The following is a 20,896-nucleotide window of genomic DNA, read 5'->3' on the forward strand; positions in this document are numbered from 1 at the left end:
AAGACAAATTCCTCTTTCATATTAGATGGTACCTTTATGATGGCTATTTGTACACATTCAGTACACATGAGTCAGTGTGAATTTATTATTAAAAATCTAATGGATAATAGCATGTTTGATTGAAAACACTGACATGAGTGTGGCAGGATGGTTAAGGTCCCACTCCTACCGGAGCGTTGTGTCTGTGTCCTCTGTGTCTCCTCTGCTCTGCCCCCCCCCCTCTGCTCTCCATCTGCCTGTGTGGAAACTGCCACAGGTCAGGTGAGACATAGATAAGAATGCCATTGTGCTCTGATGCCACAGTGTTATTGTGGCATGGATGTATGGAACAAACCTCAGGTGAAGTCAAAAGTAAAAAGTAAAAATCAATCAATCAATCAATCAATCAATCAATCAATCAAACAATCAATCAATCAATCAGACTTATTCTGCACACTGCCAAAAATTTGCCAAAAAAAAATCTAGCCAGAATAATCAATTTATGAACACAAATGCAGCGTGACAAACTCTCAAAGGTGCAAGTGCATCAACAAAGGTCAGAGAGGACCCTGAAAATGATTTAGGGCTGGATGATAATTCAATATTTGCATTTATCATCTTTCAGTGAAATCATACCGTGGTGACATGAAGATATTATTATATATATTATTTGAATATTTCTGTTTTGTTTGAGATCACACCTAACATTACCATTCGGTTCAATGAGATGAACATTAATTTGATTCGATTTAATGTGATTTTTCATACATGAATCATATCGTGATATATATATATTGATATCAATAAAATCCTCATGATTATTATGATATTGATTCCATCCATATCGTCCAGCTCAAATTTCTCTGATTCTTTTGTACATCTGTAACTTGCCTATCAGGCAGAACAATGAGGAGCATCCTGGGTGGACCAGGACCACACAAACAAACAGTGCCAGTAGTAGGATTAGGGTCAGGCCAGAATAATGTGCCAATGATCTGATGCAGACAACAGCAGCACAGCCTCACTGTAACTGTCACGGTCTGGTTCCTACGATCGAGGCTTCAGGCCCATTTAGAACATCATGTTACTGTGTTAATGTACTAACCCTACCAGTTTACTATTCCCAACCGTTCATTCTAGTAGCCTCATCGTCTCAATGTTAGGATGAGTATGCTTAGAGGCCTGTGTGTGTGTGTGTGTGTGTGTGTGTGTGTGTGTGTGTGTGTGTGTGTGTGTGTGTGTGTGTGTGTGTGTGTGTCTGTCTGTCAGAGTAAAGAGGATTAGACCTCTCCTTTGTCAGCTGAGAAAATGGCGGCCTGTTGCTGTGATATTAATATGACACTAAACAGAAGAGAAGACGCTGCTGGAGCCTCTGGATACAGCTGATCTGTGCACAATCATCCACGCATGCACATTGCACACACACACTCACAGACAGACACACACCCACACACACACACTCACACTCACAGACAGACACACATACTTACTCACACACACACACACACACACACACACACACACACACTCACATACACACACAAGCAAAGACAACTTGTTGGCACAACAACATCACTCTCTATATTCGAGAGATTCTAGCAGTCAAAGATGAGAGCATCATCTAGCCTCGTGTATCGCTGACTATCTGGATAGAATTTCCTGAAGAAGAAAAATAAATGTAAACATGCCATGATGCATATGTCCCATCACATCTGTATAGCCATGACATCCACACTGCAATGCTTTGACTCACTGCCTGATAGCCACCGGGGCTTCGTGTGTCTGGTTTATGTTATAATGCCATATCACATTACATAAGGCACTCTTCCGATTTAGTAGGGAAGTCAGTGGGAGGTAAAGAAATATGAAGAGGGATGGTCGAGATTGAAGAGTGGAGCAGATGCCAGCTAGCTATACCAGTATAGCAGCATGTGTGTGTGTGTGTGTGTGTGTGTGTGTGTGTGTGTGTGTGTGCTGATAAGATGATTATAGTGGATAATGGCCAGCCCAGTGTGAGGGGGCTTGCATGTAGGCAGCTAGTGATGATGATGGTGTGGGTACCGTGTCTAGTTTTAGCTGCCTCCCTTAATGTGCACCTGCTTGTTTTAGTGCCAGCCTGTGGCGAGCTAGCAGCCATGATGACATCAGGGCAGGCAGTGCCTTGAATCTTGACACGGTTATCCAATCCACCGATGCATTATTCATTTGCTCAGCTTAGGTTTCTCTGACGACACACGACACACGTCACTATCCGCTCAGTGGCGAAAACATCGTTAAAATCCCATCACTAATAAATCTCTCTTCCGCCTCTCCCTATCTCTCTCTCTCATCATGTGCCACGTGTGTATTTATGATGAACACGACTCGTAGTCGTGACTCACGAGTCACGACTACGAGTCGATAAACCCTGATACATAGTAGCCAATCTCGTTTCATCAAGGTTCACCAGTTCCATGACCACTTGGTGCCAACTTCATATCCAATGCACCTGCTATCATTGGCAAAATGCGCTTCAGATGATAACATGATGCGACCCCCCCCTCTCCCCCCGTTTGCCCAGAAATAAATAACAGTATAATGTTAGCTGTTACAGGAGGGGATTCATACGCACCGCTGTCCCCCAGGTCAAGCTGCAGAGAGAGGCCGGGCCCGGCGGCCGCTGCTGCTGCCCCGGTTACCGCAGTCGTCTCGTCCATCTCCCGGTACGGGTACGGGTACGGCGCGCGGCCGTGTCCTTCGTCAATGAGAATCCGATGCGGTGGAATGCGCGTGGACACGATGAGGATTCCTTCTCATGTCAAACTGCCGGAACATTAGAATATAGAATGGCCGCCTAGTACTACATCGTTTTCCCAAGGTGTATTTGCCGTTGTTGTTGTGTCCAGCGGGCCGTGTGTCACAGAGTCACGTCCAGACCAGACTAGAGAACCAGCGGTGCTTCATCAGCTGCGGTGCGTCATCCTCACGCACGGCGTGGCGGCGCGGACGGATATGCGCCTGCCTGCCGCTACAGCATCATCATCATCATCACCATCATCATCATGCTGGCCTCGTTACTCAAAAAGTAATTTTCACGTTACACCACCCAAACTGGCGATTGGATGATTTTTTTTTCTTTTGCGGGAGAGGGGGAGGTGTCATTTTTTAATCGGCCTTTTTTTGCTAAAAAAAATATATATATAAATAAAATAAAATAAAGAAAAACACGCAAACACAAGAAAACAAAAACACAAAGGGGGAAAACACCTACACATTCGTACTATGTACTGTACACTAAACCGACTATAGGCTACAGTCCCGAATCCCCACAGGACCCTACAACCCCGAACCCTGACCCCTCCAAAATCACATGAGTAATTTGAGTAGTAACTCAATTGCTCTTCTCTGTAGGCTACTTCTGCTGTAAAGGTTAAAGGGTAAAGACTGTATATTAAAACAGTCATAATTAGGCTATGTCTTGCCATCCCATGTAGCCTATGCTAGTGAGAATACTTGCAGCCACAGAAAGTAAAGGTTTTCTAAAGTATGAGACTACAAATATGATAAAATTGAACCGGCTTATATGGGATCAACTTTGGAACTTCATATGAGGGATGCTATAAGTAGACTATAACAGTATTATTTCTTATTGTTGGTAACTAACAGGCTACTGCAATTACCCAATGCAGCACTCTACTCATTACTGGGGAAAGTAACTAACAGAGTAATATAATGCTGTGCTGCTAACTGAACTGCATGATCCACAATCCATGCATCCCATAATAAATATGCTACTACAATAATCTATAAGATAGCCAACAGGTTAGTGTTACCATCACCATGGCCCAGGTTAGGCTTAATAAGCATGTAAACAGAGGTAGGCAACAGCACTCGAATTAGAGTAAATCTTGAGTTTTTTTTATTAAGGGCAAAACGGACGCATTTCAGCCTTAGGCCATCAAGGTTCCATTTCCGGGCCTATCCTGTTCACTCTTTATATAAATAACATTTTTCTTCCTTCTGATCTCTGCAATGTCCATTATTACGCGGACGACACAATCTTATATTGTTTTGGACCCACCCCGGCACAGGCCGTCTTATCTTTGCAGGCCGCTTTTGATTCGTTGCAACGGTCCCTGTTCGATCTTAAATTAGTTTTGAACTCCACTAAGACAAAGTGGATGTTGTTCTCAAGATCTTTAAACAGAAATGATAATTTGTGTATCCGTACGCTTCAAGGCGACCAAATTCAATTAGTCCATTCTTATAAGTATCTTGGTATTTGGTTGGACACCAAACTTTCTTTTCATGTACATGTAGAACATCTCACAAAGAATTTGAGGAGAAAAATCGGCTTTTTGTATAGAAACAAGTCTTGTTTTTCACTATTGGCCAGAAAAACTGTTGTCCAATCTTTGATGTCAGTTTTTGATTATGGTGATGTGATTTACATGTATGCCTCTCCATCCGTCTTAAAGCCTCTTGATGCTGTATATCATAGCGCTCTGCGTTTTGTTACAGGTGATGCTTTCAGTACACATCATTGTATTCTGTACGAAAATGTGGGTTGGTCCTCCCTGTCGGAGCGTAGAGATCAGCACTGTCTGATATTTATTTATAAAGCATTAATTGGGAAACTTCCACCTTACTTATCCTCACTCCTTTCTTGTAACAGTGGAGGTTATCAAACACGATCGCGGTCCTATATCAGACTGTCTGTCCCACGGGTGCGAACCGAACAAGGAAAGACCGCTTTTTCTTGGTTCGCCCCCAACAGATGGAATGTGCTCCAGGAAAACTTAAAAATTGATAATTTGATCCCGCTTGCTTCTTTTAAAGCACTTTTAGAAAGCATTCCTCGCAAGGTGTGTTCATGTTTTATTTGAAATTATTTAATTATGCTCTTGATGCTTGTTATTGTCTGCTGTGTTAACCTGTAATTTTGTAACTGCTGTATATGTTCTTTGTACACCAGGGCTCCCTTGTAAATGAGAGCTTGCTCTCAAGGGACTCTCCCTGTATAAATAAAGGTAAAATAAAAAAAAATAAAAATAAAAAAAATCATCAGTGTACCTTAATAAGCATGTACAAATTGACAAACTCATACACCTCGTTGTGCAGGAGATAATTTATTTTCTAACTTCATCCAATGAAAAAGGGAAAACATGAACTTGACACAGCAGAATGGGTCATACGAAAAGTTCAGTGCAAATATCAGTAGCATTACATTTGAGAAAGCTATGGCAGCTTGCTGTGTCACTACAGCAAATTCATGCATGTTGTTTACACATTGACAAATTGTGACTGAACATTGAGGATCATATTCAGAAAGGATTACATGGCATGTAGCCTATTATTATTTATGATCATTATTGTTATTATTAGGAAAGCTGTGATTGGCAGGGGTCCGCTCCTATGTTCATGCAGGGCATTGTGTGGGTGTGTTCTGGGGGTTAGTTGCACGCTAGAGATCATCAGGCCCGCCCTCCCCACAGGTGGGTTTACAGACGGGCCGTCACTGGTCCAGACACACCCACCAAGACCCAGCAGTGCATAGGAGAGGCCAAGGGTCAGACAAGCACATGACCAAACGGCATGTTACAGGTATGTGGGCAGGTCCTTCTCCACCACCTGCAAGGAGAAACACACAGGAGTTAGTTAGGCAACAATGGGAGGACTTGTGAATTGCTCCGTTTCAGCACCACGGACAGAGGACAGAGGCCCCACTGCCCCATGTGGTGTCATGTGAGCACATTTCAAGCTTTGGGATGTATCCAGCGTTTTATTCTCATCGTTCTCCATAGCAACGTAAATCGAGTCACATGATGCAACAATGAGCAAGTTCCCCCAGAATAAACCCCTAGGAGTCAGCCCCTCCAATGAGATGTGCATGTGGTGCTTAAAACGAGTGATGTTTCAAAGAAGAAACTACCATCTGCATCCACAGTGGCATAGGGTAGTCACGAGCGGCCACAGTGCAAGCAATTTTGACGGGGCGCTACACACTAGTTAGGAAGTACAGACACGCAAGCAATGCGTGGGCGCGCACAGACACACACACACACACACATTAGGCATAGGCTATATATACTGTATATTTTGTTGGATTTTACAGTTGAATGAGTTACTTAGGCTATTTGTATGGGGAAAATAGAGAGGTCATAGAGCAAGCTATCAGAACCATGGACAGCGCTCTGACACCCATTCTTGACAGTCAAAGTAACCAGCACCTGAGAGCGGAGGAGCTGTCTCTTTCAATGTGGTTCTGAAATGACTGCTGACTTGAACATGTTTAATGTTGATGAATGTTGATGTTGAATAAGCACATCATTTTGTTATAGATTGCTACGTACAAAAAAGAAAACCATGGGAGAGATGGGGGTTTTTTCTGCCTTTTGAGGGCATGTATTGTAAATGGCACCACTTTAAATCTAATGTGTGTTCTTATTTGAACACAGGTGTATTTCTGAAGTGGCAATTTGAGTCATTTGAAACGGCCCGTTCTCTGCCCAGTACGTTGTTGGAGAGCCTGCTCTCTCCACGGGCCCCTCTACCCCAGTGCAACCGCACTGCCTGCACTGTCCATATCTCTATATCTATGCCCCTGCATCCACCAGCATCATGTGGAAGGCTCAAGCTAAGTAAAGGACAGTAGTAGAGATGCTATCAAACCAACATGGACTGTGAATGATAACTCACACTGGGATCATCTGTTGGGCCGTATCTCTTCACCACCAGCCCTTCTCTGTTTACGAGGAACTGCAGGGGAACAAGACATGAACACATTAGCACGTGTAGTTCACATCGAGTTGTAGCAGAACCGCGGAACAAATCATTTAGAGAGACTTAAACAGCTGAATGGAGAGATGGAACTATTCTAGTGAGTTACCTTTGTGAAGTTCCATTTGATGTTACTGTGGAGAGAGGAAAGCTCGTCAGAAAACACAAACGCCATGAATTGACCACAAATGTAACTGTCAGATATTGTGATGTTTTAGTCTGCTTTAGGCATGTGCCAAACAAAGAGGAAGAACATTTAAGAGGAACAACCCAGAGCCGTATAATAAAGAGTTGCGACATCTCCATTCACTCCAATGGACCAGTTTTCTTTTACCTCACAAAAGTTCCCGGAAGGGTCTGGATTAAGCAGCGCTATCGAGTTGCAGCAAAATTAACAGTTTGTGATGTATTTTGAAAGAGATCAGATGTTTAAAGAATCTAATTGTATATTATCAGCTTTATTTTATGCATTCAAACAGCATTCAAACAGCATTCAAACAGCATTCAAAAAGCGCGAGCCCCCTTCCTGGCTATTCATTGGTTGCAGGTCACACATTTTGGACCCTCTGCTGGCGCCACTCTCTTACTAGATTGCTCTGAAACAACCAAAAGTCACAGCCTTGCCACTTCCTCTAGCTAGCCTACCATACATAGCCCAGCCTCGGCAGCCTGCCAGCCGAAGAGAACCTCCACCAGGCTAACGGGACTCTAAAATACTATGCTGAAAAATGTATGCATTCATATTGATTTCTAAACACAAGTCATCATGATTTGCACTTGGCACGCTGCTGCTTCTGCAAGGAAAACTATTAAACTTCTGACCGTTGTTGCAATGGGGGAACATCTCACGTCAGAAGGCTAACATGCAATATTCATGAAAAACACAAACAATGGAGAAGTGAAACAAAACTGCTTCTCATCGTGATATAGATGATTGTGATGAGATTGTGTGTCTGGTTCAAACTGTATTGCTGCTATCTTGACCAGGGCTCCCTCGAAAAACAGATCTTGTCATCACAACGGGACTCACCTGGTTAAATAAAGGTTTAATAATAATAATAATAAAATAGAGCACAGGGCCTGAATGGCTAGGTTAGGCTACTCTAACAGCTCAAAAGAAAATCATAATTTTAGTGACTCGTACCAGTTTTTGTGCTGTTCCTTCCCTCACTCATTTGGCATGTGCCTTCTTAAGGTATTGATTGATTGACTGATTGATTGACTTTGACTTCTGAAGGTAAGTAGGCAACAGTGGGAGGAGGAGAATCACTTACTTCCCCAGAGTTCCCTTGCCCTTGGGTTGTGCCTTCATCCACTTCCAGAGAGGGTGAGCGTTGTCTCCGTTCACATCGATCTTACTGAAGAGGTCAAACTCGGCGTTGAAACCTTTGGCAAACTCTTTAATCTCGGCCTCGGTGCCTGGCTCCTGCAGGACACAAACACAGGACCAATCCAAGTGAGAATCATGGAAATAAAGCTATTTGCCACCCAAATAATAATGTTGATAAGATAAGATATTAGGATGTCACAGCTGTCAAAAAGCAGACAGTATGAAGTATGAACTATTTATTGTGTTTCAGAGGGCCATATTGCTAAAAGATCTGTATGGGTGCCAAGACTTTTTGCACTTGTATACATTATACTTGAAAGACTATGCAGGATTGCAGGTGCAAAAGTATTTTGCATATTCAAATATAGAAAGAAGCTGGGGAGCAGGCTGGCCAAATCAAGATCATTTGAGATGTGCAAAAACAGGAGATTACTCAAATGACTCCCTCCTCCCTGAGCTTTTCACTGTATGCCCGAAAATGCTGCACTGCACACAAGAGGTGACATCAGTACCAGAGGTGTTAGTGCTATCTGGAGAAGTGGGGGAGAGCACCTATATGAGGATGGACGATCGGCCAGAAAAACGGACCATTTCCCTAATATGTTTCTAAACAAAGATCTCTCATGTCTAGAAAGGTAAAAACCGGCAAATATCCTGCCTGGACTAACCGACAATGGTCCAGACTTCATGTTTAGAAGTAGCTACTGACACACACACAAAAACAACCCTTGGAGAAGTGTGGGAGCGCCGCTCCTCCGCGTTCCCACAGCACTACACCTGTGATCATTAAATTGTACAAAGATAATTAAGATCGTTGAGGTTTGAGACGAGCAGCCGACAGTAAACAGTTGGGTGGGAGTGATCCGACAACATTCTTGTGACATTAGATCAGTATCCTAGATGTTCTTACCTGTCCTCCAAACTGGTTGCAGGGGAAGGCCATGATGCGTAAACCTTTGTCAGCGTAGGAGGCGTGCATTCCCGCTAGCTGAGTGTAGTTCACCCTGGTCTTTCCTCATTTAGAGGCTACATTAGCGATGATACACACAAAACCTCTGGCAGGAGAGAGAGACAAACAGATGTTAAAGTGGGAAAGTTGTTTATTTCCCCCAATAAATGTCTATGTGGTCTATGTGAAATATTCTACTCTCTGCTCTGCTCATTTCCATGTAAAGTAGGGATGTCACAATATATCGTCCCACAATATTTCGCGATATCAAAACGTGACAATATGTATCGTTGAGATGAAATCTCATATCGTGAGAAAAAGAAGCTGAACATGGTGGCACTGATCTGCATCTGATTGCAGGCTCGCTCTCCTTTTCATTGCTTTGTTTGAACAGACGAGGGATGTTACAGACACGGAGGATGAAAATGGTGAAATTACTCAAATTAGTGTGGAGGATGCCCCCTCAACTTACAAATCGATCGCAAAAAAATATTGTTAAAATATCGTATCGTATCGTTATCGTGAACCCAATCTCGTGTATCGTATCGTATCATGAACTGAGTGTATCGTGACACCCCTAATGTAAAGTCATTGATTATTATTACTGAAGACATTTGATTAAAAGCATAGGGATACATGATGTGATGTTATGCTGAGGAGGATTGCTGTTGCTGATAGAAAGATTGATAGAGATTCTTCACTCTGAGGATGTTTTTGTTGTTTCTTTTTAATGGGGACGGGTCAGATAACAGTGAGAATCCATGGCTAACTATCCATAGGTGGCTATGGATACTATCCATAGGTGGCTAACTATGAGACACAGCTAGCCTTCCTTCCTGCCTGTGTTTTTTTACCTGTATTTCTCGAGAGACTCCTCGTTGCCATCGATGTCCTTAGCCGAGAACTCGTAGATTGACTTGGCACTCTGCCAATCTCCCACCTGTGCTGCACACTGCATAGAAGATTCAAGATTCAAGATTCAAGATTCAATACTTTATTGCCATGTCAACAGAGTTGATTGGAATTTGTTTCAGTGCAGCTCTAAAAAACAGACATAAAAACAGACATAACAAATCACAGATTCAGACACAAAAGAGAATAAGAAAAGTGAAAAAAAAACACTACATAAAATATGATATGAGAGAGGCTGAAATTAATAAATAAATAAAGTGCACAGTTTTACAAGCAGCATTTGTTCATAAAAGCAGTATCGAGCTGCCTATAAGGTGCGATTCAAGTTCGAGTTCAATTCAAGCCTACGGATTTAAGGTGCGATTTAAGGTGCGAATGCAAGGAGGGTCAGAGTTCAGGAGGCGAACCGCCTCAGGATAAGTGCTGTTCCTGAGACGGGAGGTCCTGCACCTCAGAGACTGAAGCCTCCTACCTGAGGGCATGAGTTTAAAGAGAGAGCTAGCAGGGTGGGAGGGGTCGGCGATCACCTTCTGCATCTTGCGTTTGGTGCGTGTTGCATAGATGGAGGAAACGGATGGAAGGAAGAATGACAAGTGTGTGTGTGTGTGTGTGTGTGTGTGTGTGTGTGTGGGAGGAACAGAGGGACAAAACAAAAATAAATTTGATCAGATGGTACAGGTGAATCAGGGGTCAAGTCTGTGAAAGAAACCAAAGGGCAAAACCTTATGCAACCATAATAAAGATCTGAGTAAGATTCAGAGGAGGGAAGTGAATCTATGTGCCTTTATTACTCAGTGCTCTTTGCCCTATTCACTTGTGTCCCCATTCATTTCCTTCACTTGATCCTGCTGCGAGTTCTGCTCCATAATCTGTATGTTTCCCTCACAGCGTGGGATAAAAAAAAACTAGGTTCAATGTCATAGACTGTCATAGAAATTGTGACATCACCATTCCGTGAAAACCGGGGCTGAGCAGCGAAAACAAAAGTAACGATGTCGAGTGAATATTTCTGCAGTTTGCCGAATGCTGAGAAAAAGGAAGTGCTGTGGGGTTGCGCTCTGGTGAACCGTCTATAATAAGGAAGGAAGGATATTTTGGGGGCAACTTTTGCCCCCAGTCTAAAAAATGGGGGCATTTACATACATTTTGAGGGGTAGTGTGGACAACAGCACTGTTTGTGTCAGTGTGTACTTTGTCATCTTCTGGCAACCAGCTTGCAGGTGCTGAGTGTGTGTTAGATGGAAATGGAAATTAAATTAATTGAATGAAAAATAAAATGATCAAAATGGGGGCAATTTTTGCACCCGGATCATGGTTTTTATGGGCATTGTGAGATTTATTGTGGCATTTTTGCCCCGGCAATTCCTACACTGTTCCATCATCGTTTGGACATGTTTGGACTGGCAGTAGTACACCTGACTGTCAGATTGTTGGCAAATTAATGTTGTATTCGTGGAGTGGGGCTCGATAGGCCTGGCCCATAGATTATAACCATAGAAAACACTACGCATTGATCAATAGGAATTGCAGCAACTTGCGCTCAATATCTGAACAAGCATGACTCGGCAGACTAGTCTAACTGCAACAGAGTGCCGTTAGATTAAAAACCAAGATATCGCTATTTATCTCTTCTTGGACCTATCTGGACCTTCACACACAGCGCTCCCAGCTAGCTAGGGATTGCAGCAGCACTAACTAGTTGATTAGCGTTACATCGGACGGATTTGCACGTTGCACTGAGTTTAAAAATAGGAGTCCTAAATTTGTCCTGTCTGCAGTTCATCATTGTTGCCTCCGTTAACACATTCATATTATGACTGTTCACGACATATAAACACAGACAGTTATATAGTTAGTATAAATGCTCACCATGCTTCTGAGGACTCCTTTGCTTCCCAACAACCCAAACAGCAGTGTCGGCCTCCACAACCACATACTAGCGACGCAGACGCACCAGACGCACCACAGGCGTGTGACGTCACGTGATCGATTCTCCAACAACCCGCCCACTGAGGGCTTTTGCTGCAACAGACGCGCCTGAAATGACTGATAAACGGTGTAAATCCATGACATACCAGTGCGGCACATGTTCATTATTTATTTGGCAAACAATCATGTTTAATACAGTGTGAGTACTATTCACTAACATGTTAGGGTTTTATTTAGTGATCAAGAATAACGCTACTGGCAATACAAAGGGCACCCATATGGGTCCTTGTTCGCTTGTTGTGTCAAGGACCCTAAAAAGAAGGATTAGACACATATTATACATCACTCACTCACGTCACATTTTGCATTAGTTGCACGTTGCACATAATGCATTTTCTTTATCTGGTATAAGCATTTTCAATCAAAGGTTAAACGACACAGATAGGTTTAGTGGGATTTTACTGCCCGCCCCATTCAAATTCGAACGCTGTGACGTGAGTGATATGTCTTATCCTTCTTTTTATGGTCCTTGGAAGGGAGGGGAGGCTGGCCAGCGAGACTAGGGTCCTTGTGTTTTTATGTACGGAAGTGAAAATGAACGGCCAGCCTACATCGTCGTACTAGCTAGATCCCATGACTAGCGTTAGATCAGAAAAATACTGAGAAGTACGAACGTTAGCTAACAGCAGTGCGTTGGTCCACCATTAGAGACAAAGAGCCTTTACTGATCCTCTGTTTAGAGACCAGCCAACATGACAGCCTGTGTGTTTTTCGGCTGCACCTTCATCGCCTTCGGCCCCGCCATCGCTTTGTTCCTGTTCACCATCGCCAGGGACCCGCTGAGAGTCATCTTCCTGGTCGCAGGTGAGTGATGCTGCCAAGACGAACAAGTTTGGGAACCCCTGTATGTATGCAGGCCCCCCTCCCTCATTTTAAAACATAGCCAGGTTCATATTGCTTGTTCATATTGTATATTGTATTCATTTTCTACCATTGTTTTCTCTAGTTCTGGGTCATTAAGATGATGATATTGTTCCGATATTCTTTTTTGATAGACAAGAGACTAGAGTAACGAGTGTCGAGGGATGGGAGCGACTTGGTGAGGAGCATAGATCTGTCTAATCTTGTGTTTTGAAGAACAATAATTATGTGTAATATCTGGGGTATATCAAAAATGCTGCCCAATAAATTAGCCTACACATTAGCAAAGAGAAAAAGTCTTATGAGAAAGGTGTTGGTTCACAATGCCACAGAGAGGTCATGACTATTTCATTTCTTCATGTATTTGCATATAAATAGACGGAGCTTGAAATAAAATCTGTAACGAAAATATCGTCCTGGTCACAGGGGCGTTCTTCTGGCTGGTGTCCTTGCTGTTGGCCTCTCTGGTGTGGTTTGTGGCGGTGCAGATCAGTAACCGCGACAGTGCGGCGCAGCAGAAGGGGCTGCTGGTCTTCGGCGTGGTGCTGTCCGTCCTGCTGCAGGAGCTCTTCCGCTTCGGCTACTACAAGCTGCTGAAGAAGGCCAACGAGGGCCTGCTGACCCTGAGCCAGGAGGAGACCATGCCCATCTCCATCCGCCAACTGGCCTACGTGTCGGGCCTGGGCTTCGGCTTCATGAGCGGCGCCTTCTCCGTGGTCAACATCCTGGCCGACTCCGTGGGCCCGGGCACGGTGGGGATCCACGGCGACTCGCAGCACTACTTCCTGTCCTCGGCCTTCATGACCATGGCCATCATCCTGCTGCACATGTTCTGGGGCGTGGTCTTCTTCGACGCCTGCGAGAAGCAGCGCTGGTGGGCGCTGGCCGTGGTGGTCGTCAGCCACCTGCTCGTGTCCTGCCTGACGTTCCAGAACCCTCAGTACGTGGGCAGCCTGGTCCCCACCTACGTCGTCATGTTCCTGATGGGCGTCTGGGCCTTCTGCTGCGCCGGCGGCTCGCTCCGCAACCTCAAACTCTGCATCACCTGCAAAGACAAGGACTTCCTCCTGGCCAACCACCGGCCCAGATAATGAGGCTCGCAGCCGGCCTCAGGCAAGCCCGTCATCATCACCATAAAACGGCGTAAATCAAATATATGAATTGTACTCAGGGGCGTAGTGGAGGGTAAACGCAATTCATCCACCTCTTTGAAATGAGGCAGATAATTTACTCACCTATTTTCAGATCACCTGTATCAATTAATGAGGGGAAACAAGGTGGGTAAACTATTCACCTTGGATAGTTTCCCCACCTCTGTATTTACCACTACACCCCTGATTATACTGTACTGTATGTCCTCAAAGGCGGACTGGAACAATTGGCTCACAAAGATTGTTGTTTTTCCCCAATTCCTTATTAAATAATCGAGATAAAATGTGAACTGCTGTGTAGAAGATTGCAAGCGAAGCCTTAGCTCTGCAGCAGGTGAGATGTGTTTTGTACGATGGCCGAGAGGTGTCGAACGAACTGCCTATCCAAAACCAGTGTAGGAATTTAGCCAGGGGCCAGGGCAAAAATGCCCCCAAGAAATCTTAGAATGACACTAAAAAACCAGGCTCCAGGGGCAAAAATGGCCCCAAATATTTGTGATAATTTGATTTTCATTCAATTAATTTAGTTCCCATCTCTTAACACACACTCAGCACCTGCAAGCTGGTTGCCAGAAGATGAAGATGAAGAACACACACACCCAAAATTGTGTAAATGCCCCCAGTTTTTAGGGGCAAAAGTTGCCCCCCAAATTTCCTACACTGTCCAAAACGCTTTGCAAATTTGAGAAACACCAGCGCATTAACAGAGAACACAAATGCAAAAGCCACACATGTAAAAAGCACAATACGAATGCGATGTTGTGGCTTTTGCATTTGTATTTTCCGTTAATGTGCTTGTGTTTTTTTAATTTTCAAAGCATTTTGGATATGCAATTTGTTCGAGCCATCTGGGCCTCCATAGTTTAGTAGTTTTGACCACATTCTCTCATGGTAGATATAATAGTCATAATAATCATATTAGCATGACTCTCAACTGCCCTTCTAGTCCAGATTTCCCTCCCTGGAGAGGCCAGGACCTAAGTGTGATGTTTTAGATTGAATTCACAGCGATGGACGCGATCCCTCCTTCCTCTTAAGCTGAAACACTTTGTTAAGCTTTTATTTTGAAATTACAGTTTGGCAAATTGTTGTATGAGGGTTTCACTTGTTCCTCAATTACCATTCTAGATTTAATTGTTCATAATGTACATGACTCCACATCTACACACTTTTTGTTGCGTTGTGTATTTGAAAAGAGGTGAAACCTCACTATGTATTTCTGAAGTCTCTGAAGACTGCATCATGTGTTCTGCTTTCATGTCAGCTGTATTCCTGTAAGATTACATGTCAAATCTTTCAAAAGGTGGATTTCTCATTTATGGAATGAACCTCTGTGTATATATATTGCTACATTTTCATTTCTCTTAGTGTTTTAATGGTTCTCCGAGTGTGGAGATGTGTGTAGATGGCAAACATCTTTCAGCCCTTTTGACCCTGTCATGCATTCACTTTATAACCTGATCAAATTTGCCTTTGACTCAAAATAAAAATGGAGGGATAAAAAAAAGCCTATTCCGTACTGCACGGTAATTAATATTAGCTATTTGATAAGGTTAGCTAAGCTACAATAGTTGAGGAGGAGGAAGCCTATAGAAAATTACTTAAATTATATTTAGGGAAGGTTAACATGAAGCACCTTTATGAGCAACATATTAAGGTACAATTTGTATACCTACCAGTGTATTTAATCTTGAAATCGACCGAATATTATATAACGTTTCTAGTCACATACTGTACGCATACATTCACATTTGATCAAATCTCACACTGCATATATTCGGCATCTAACTTGCTTCTTCATTGCAGTTGTCATGATGCTGACATGAGTTAGCCTGACATCAGACTGTCAACTGGTTACACTCCATTTCCTCCTTCAGCCAGCTCGGTGGAGCGAGGGCATTGGAAGTTCTGGACCGGGGCAAGGGGTGAGTTGGACACCAGATGGTTGGAAGTTCTGGACCGGGGCAAGGGGTGAGTTGGACATTGGAAGTTCTGGACCGGGGCAAGGGGTGAGTTGGACCGGGGCAAGGGGTGAGTTGGACATTGGAAGTTCTGGACCGGGGCAAGGTGGTGAGTTGGACACCAGATGGTTGTCTTCTTCCCAGGTTTGCATGAACCACAGCCTCTAGGGATGCACCAGTGTGGGGGATGCTGAGCGCAGATATCAGGGGTTAATACAATAAACAATACATTAAACTTTGTTTACATAGCACTTCTCTTATAAAGTATAACAGTGATTTACAAGTGAAATAATAAAAAGGTGGAAATTAAAAAGCAACAAAACAAACAGCATTAACAAGGTATGTTCAAAGATGCAGTTTCATTGTTCTTCCAAAAGAGGGTGCTGTCTAATTGTAGGATAACCTGCTGTATGGCCTGGACCCTCGATATTCACTTGATGCAAAGAAAAAGATGAAATGAATGTCTGAATAAAATTCAAAGATAAAAAGATACAGTAGGAACACTATGGTGTCATGTTTAGCCTACTTCACATCTAAACTAAACGATCAAAAATGTCTCAAATCATATAAAAATGTGTAAACTATTATAGGATTTAGATGGTGACGCTTCTCTGAGTTGCTGCTAAGAACAAGAAGGATGATCTATTCTTCACCAATGAGAGCTGTCCTATATGCATACAGAGATGCCGCTGACTTATTTCACTATGTTCATATATCTTTAGTATTTCAACACGTGAGCAAAGGTCAATATTGGAGCAAACACATGTGTTTTGCTTCCAGGCGTCATTAGGTTTTGTACACAACAGAAAAACTACTGTAAATTAGTGGTGTTTTTTAAATATGCTTAGATGAACCCTTTGTGATGTGTACATTCTTAAAGCATTACAATATTTCTTGAAAATGCTATTGCTATTGAAAATGTAGAAGAATGTATATTTTTACAAAGGTTTTCAGACATTTTTTAAATATTCTGAGACAAGTTTGCTCTGTCTTACCTATTTTTGTTTTCTAGTTGTCTTTTTGTTAACGTACTTGCCATTTTATTTTTGAAACATTTTATGAAAGAATATATTTTTGAACGTCAAGCAGAATGTCACATTCGATTTCCGTCAAAGTGTCATCGCTGAAGCTCAGGATGTGCCAGATGGTTCCTTGACTCACACGGGGCTTGTTCATCGCAGCGTTGTGACACGGCGACCCCATTGTCGCCGAGACTTATAAATAGGCGCGTGATTTGATCAAACAATAAGTGCCATGCTGTCACTGTGCTGTTATGGCCTAACGAGGGCAGGTAAGATTGTCGGTGGTAGTTAACGGGAGATTTCCTGCAGCGCCCTCTCTGTTGGTGGAACCAGCGGGTTGTCTTGTCACGTAACGCTTCGCGACACACGCAGGCACCGGAACTGTTTGTGTTTTTCGGCGGTGCGCGTGGAGGTCACGTCCTCGGTGGAACGATGAGGCTTTTAATTAAAGATATGACAACACAGAAAGCGTGACACAGGTTTCCACTAGAAAAACACCTGCAGTTCAAAAGCCACTAACTAAACAAACTGGCACAGCCAATTAAAACTTGAATCAAGGAGGTTCCGCTCCAAAAGTCAGAGTCAGAAATCAGAATCGGAAATAACTTTATTGATCCCTGAGGGGAAATTGAGTCATGCTACGGTTGCTCACACTCGGGTAGGGAAAACATAAACATAGAGACATGATAGGAAGCACAGGGATAGACCATCAAAAAAGGAGTTAAAGAGTTTGATGGACACATGTAGGGATGACTTCCTGGTGTGCATCTGGGTGGCATCAGTCCTGTGCTCGACCAGCTCGTCATGGAGTCGGTGGGAGACGTTGACGTTGTCCAGGATGGAACGTAACTTGGACAACTCCTCTCTGCTGTCAGAGAGCGCAGCTCCAGCCCCACAACAACCTCCCTGGCCTTGCAGATCAGTTTGTTGAGTCTGTTGGCGTCCGCTGCCCCTCAGCCTGCTGCCCCAGCAGCACACGACAGCAAACAGGAAGGCACTGGCCACCAACACAGACTCAGAAAACATCCTCAGCATTATCCGGCAGATGTTGAAGGTCCTCAGCGTTCTCAGAAAGTACAGACGGCTTTGGCCCTTCTTGTAGAGGGCTTCAGTGTTCTTTGCTCTGTCCAGTTTATTGTCAGTGTACACTCCCAGGTAGTCCTCCACAATGTCCAAACTGACCTCATGGATGGAAACAGGGGGCACCGCACCGGTGACTTCTCAGATCCACAACCAGTTCCTTTGTCTTTGTTGAGCTGCAGATGGTTTTGTTCACACCGTGTGACAAAGTTTCCCACCACAGCCTGATGTTCTCCTTCATCACCGTCGTTGTCATCAGAGAACTTCTGAAGGTGGCAGGACTCTGTCTGATAGTTGAAGTCTGTGGTGTAGATGGTGAAGAAGAAGAAGAAGATTGGAGAGAAGAGTGTCGCTCGCGGTGCCCCAGTGTTGCTGCAGACCACTCTGTCCGACACAGTTTTGCAAGCACATACTGTGGTCTGCTGCCAGACAGGTGGTCAACAATCCAGGCCACAAGAGCGCATCCACCCGCATCGCTGTTAGCTTCTCACCCACATCAGCACACAATTTGTGGTGTGTGTGTGTGTGTGTGTGTGTGTGTGTGTGTGTGTGTGTGTGTGTGTGTGTGTGTGTGTGCGCGTGCGCGTGCGGTGTCTGTGTTTGTAGAGACAAAGTGGGGCAGCTGTGGCTCAGGAGGTAGAGCGCGTCGTCCACCAACCAGAAGGTCGGTGGTTCAATCCCCGGCTCCTCCAGTCCGCATGTCAAAGTGTCCTTGGGCAAGACACTGAGCACTGGCTGCCTTCGGTGTGTGAATGGGTGAATGTAGGCACATTGTAAAGCGCTTTGGATAAAAGCGCTATATAAATGCAGACGATTCACCATTTTCAAAGTAAACTACTTAGTTAATTAGTTACTATTCTGGTTGCTCTACAATTAGCCTATCTGTGTGACAGAATAGGTGTTTCTGTTTGCTGTAACACGGGTTTTTCCACTCAGCAATATTAGCAGAGAGTGTTCCTAGATCACCCAAGGACACATAAAGCAACACTAATTCATTGATATAATATTAGATTGTCATATTGAACAGATTTATTTTTGTTACAACAGCAACAAAGTGCATCCACAACAATGTGGTGGTGGAATAATAGCATGAATGTTATGTTAAGTGCTGGGGTATTCCGTGTCCACCTCAGTCATATGCGCACGCACACACACACACAGCTCTAATTAAAGTGAAGATGATAATAAGGTTGAGGTTAGGGTTAGGGTTATCATGCAACATGACATGATGTCATCAGGTCATGAAATGTAATTATCAGCTCTCATTAGAGGCGGACCGAGCCGGACTAACTGATTCTTTGGGTCATGAATCAGAGAATCAGTTAGTCCAGTTTAAATGAGGAGGAATGGCACTGATGAAAAGGCAGGCCATAATGAACAGGAAAAGATGGGAAAACAGAAAAACAACTTTTTATGTGATATTAAAAACAGTGAATGAACATGTTGCCTAGAAACAACCGCTGTTAAACCTGACGACCCCCCTCCCCCCGCACGCGCAACGCACACACATGGATGCTTGTACGCACACACGTACACACGCACATACACACACACGCAAACAACAACCCACACCGTGATAAGATCAGATGCTTATGCTAAAGTTAGGGTTATGTCTCACTGTTCCTAAGCAACAAGTTTGCTGTCTTCTTGCCTTGGTCATAATATCTCTGCTGGCTCGCCTGGAGAGCAAGAGCCTGAGACTGGACTAGAAAAACAACTCTTTGGGGGGGCGGGGTTGGGAAAAGTTTTGTGTATTTGAAGGTAGACTTATAATTGGTCGATTACAATTGGTACCATCTGGTTTTGACCATTTGGAGCTCAGCTAACATTCATTGTAGGATATATATGTAATTACACATTGTGAATTATGTTTTGTGGCGTGTGCGTTCTGCCGATTATGTTGATGACATGACTTAAATCACTGAGTGATGATTGCAGGCATTATTGAATTTCTATATTTAATATTTCAGGCATCATAGTTGCTGCTCTTATATGTAGAGTGACTCGCAACAAGTGCAACATAAAAGGCATACTATGCAGCATTTTTTTTTTTAAGTAAAAAATAAAGTATAATAGACTCATTAAAAAAAAAGTGTGTTTACAAGTAGCAACTGGCAAATTATCCTATCCTGCATAGTGTGCCTTTAACATCAACTTGAGAGCCCATATGACTTTTCTTGTTATCGTAACCCATTCGCTTGAGATGGAAACCGATGGTTTTGTCATTAATCTCCAGCTATGCCTACTATATTACTCTTAGCCTGGTATCCAGCCACAATGACTCCAAAGAGTGCTGACAACTGTGATTCATATGGGGGCTCCAGGCTATATTACTCTCGCATCAAAAGTAGCCAAAGGCTACTGAATTGAGCACGTGCACCAGCATACATTAGGCCTAATTTGTAACATGTTGTAGAGTTTGTGACAAAGAAACTGTAATGAAAACAGATGGCAACCTATATTTGTATTGGCAGAGACTCTTTTACATTTTAACCCTCGCACTCTCTCCGAGGGGATCGGTTGGCAAGGCAACGGATTCTCCAGTCTGTTTCTCACGGCTGCATCTCAATAGTCCAGATCAGCCTCCTTATCCTATATCCTTATCTTCATTGAGAAAGTATATCCACGCAAGAAAAGGCCATCTCTTCAAGCCGTCAGGACCGTTATTCTGCTACCTCCTCTGTCGGGCAGCCCACAGACTAACATCCTGCACCCATATCCAGCCCCAAAATCAATTTCTCTTCAAATACATGCAATAATAATAGGTGCCAGTACCAAACCAGCTGTTCACCATGATATTGTAACCCTTTGAGCCTTTAAGAATAAGCAGGCTCACTCGCACCCCACAGTGCTTTTGGTGGGATACACACCTTATGATGATACACACCTTATGATGATACACA

At 43.5% G+C, this 20,896-nt stretch overlaps 2 protein-coding genes across 2 annotated transcripts; one reads left to right on the forward strand and one right to left on the reverse strand.

The window, feature by feature from the left end:
* Nucleotides 1–5,068: 5,068 nt before the first annotated feature.
* LOC310797224 (phospholipid hydroperoxide glutathione peroxidase-like) lies at nucleotides 5,069–11,886 on the reverse strand. Its single transcript, XM_083659574.1, has 7 exons — nucleotides 11,799–11,886; nucleotides 9,872–9,969; nucleotides 8,979–9,123; nucleotides 8,013–8,164; nucleotides 6,848–6,872; nucleotides 6,658–6,717; nucleotides 5,069–5,589 (listed from the first exon to the last, which is right to left on the reverse strand). The coding sequence occupies exons 1-7, from the start codon at nucleotides 11,862–11,864 to the stop codon at nucleotides 5,557–5,559; spliced, it is 579 nt and encodes a 192-aa protein (XP_083515700.1). The 5' UTR covers nucleotides 11,865–11,886; the 3' UTR covers nucleotides 5,069–5,556.
* A 574-nt stretch (nucleotides 11,887–12,460) lies between these two features.
* aph1b (APH1B gamma secretase subunit) lies at nucleotides 12,461–15,422 on the forward strand. Its single transcript, XM_083659573.1, has 2 exons — nucleotides 12,461–12,722; nucleotides 13,206–15,422. The coding sequence occupies exons 1-2, from the start codon at nucleotides 12,611–12,613 to the stop codon at nucleotides 13,868–13,870; spliced, it is 777 nt and encodes a 258-aa protein (XP_083515699.1). The 5' UTR covers nucleotides 12,461–12,610; the 3' UTR covers nucleotides 13,871–15,422.
* Nucleotides 15,423–20,896: the final 5,474 nt, after the last annotated feature.

The sequence above is a fragment of the Poromitra crassiceps genome (genome assembly GCF_964638095.1).
Source record: "Poromitra crassiceps genome assembly, chromosome: 23".
Classification (NCBI taxonomy): Eukaryota; Metazoa; Chordata; class Actinopteri; order Beryciformes; family Melamphaidae; genus Poromitra; species Poromitra crassiceps.

What these genes read in the sequence shown, in the direction of transcription:
- aph1b (XM_083659573.1), top strand. Translation starts at nt 12,611, where the DNA reads ATGACAGCCTGTGTGTTTTTCGGCTGCACCTTCATCGCCTTCGGCCCC. An exon ending in AGTCATCTTCCTGGTCGCAG is followed by an intron (nt 12,723 to 13,205) that starts GTGAGTGATGCT and finishes TCCTGGTCACAG; the next exon opens with GGGCGTTCTTCTGGCTGGTG.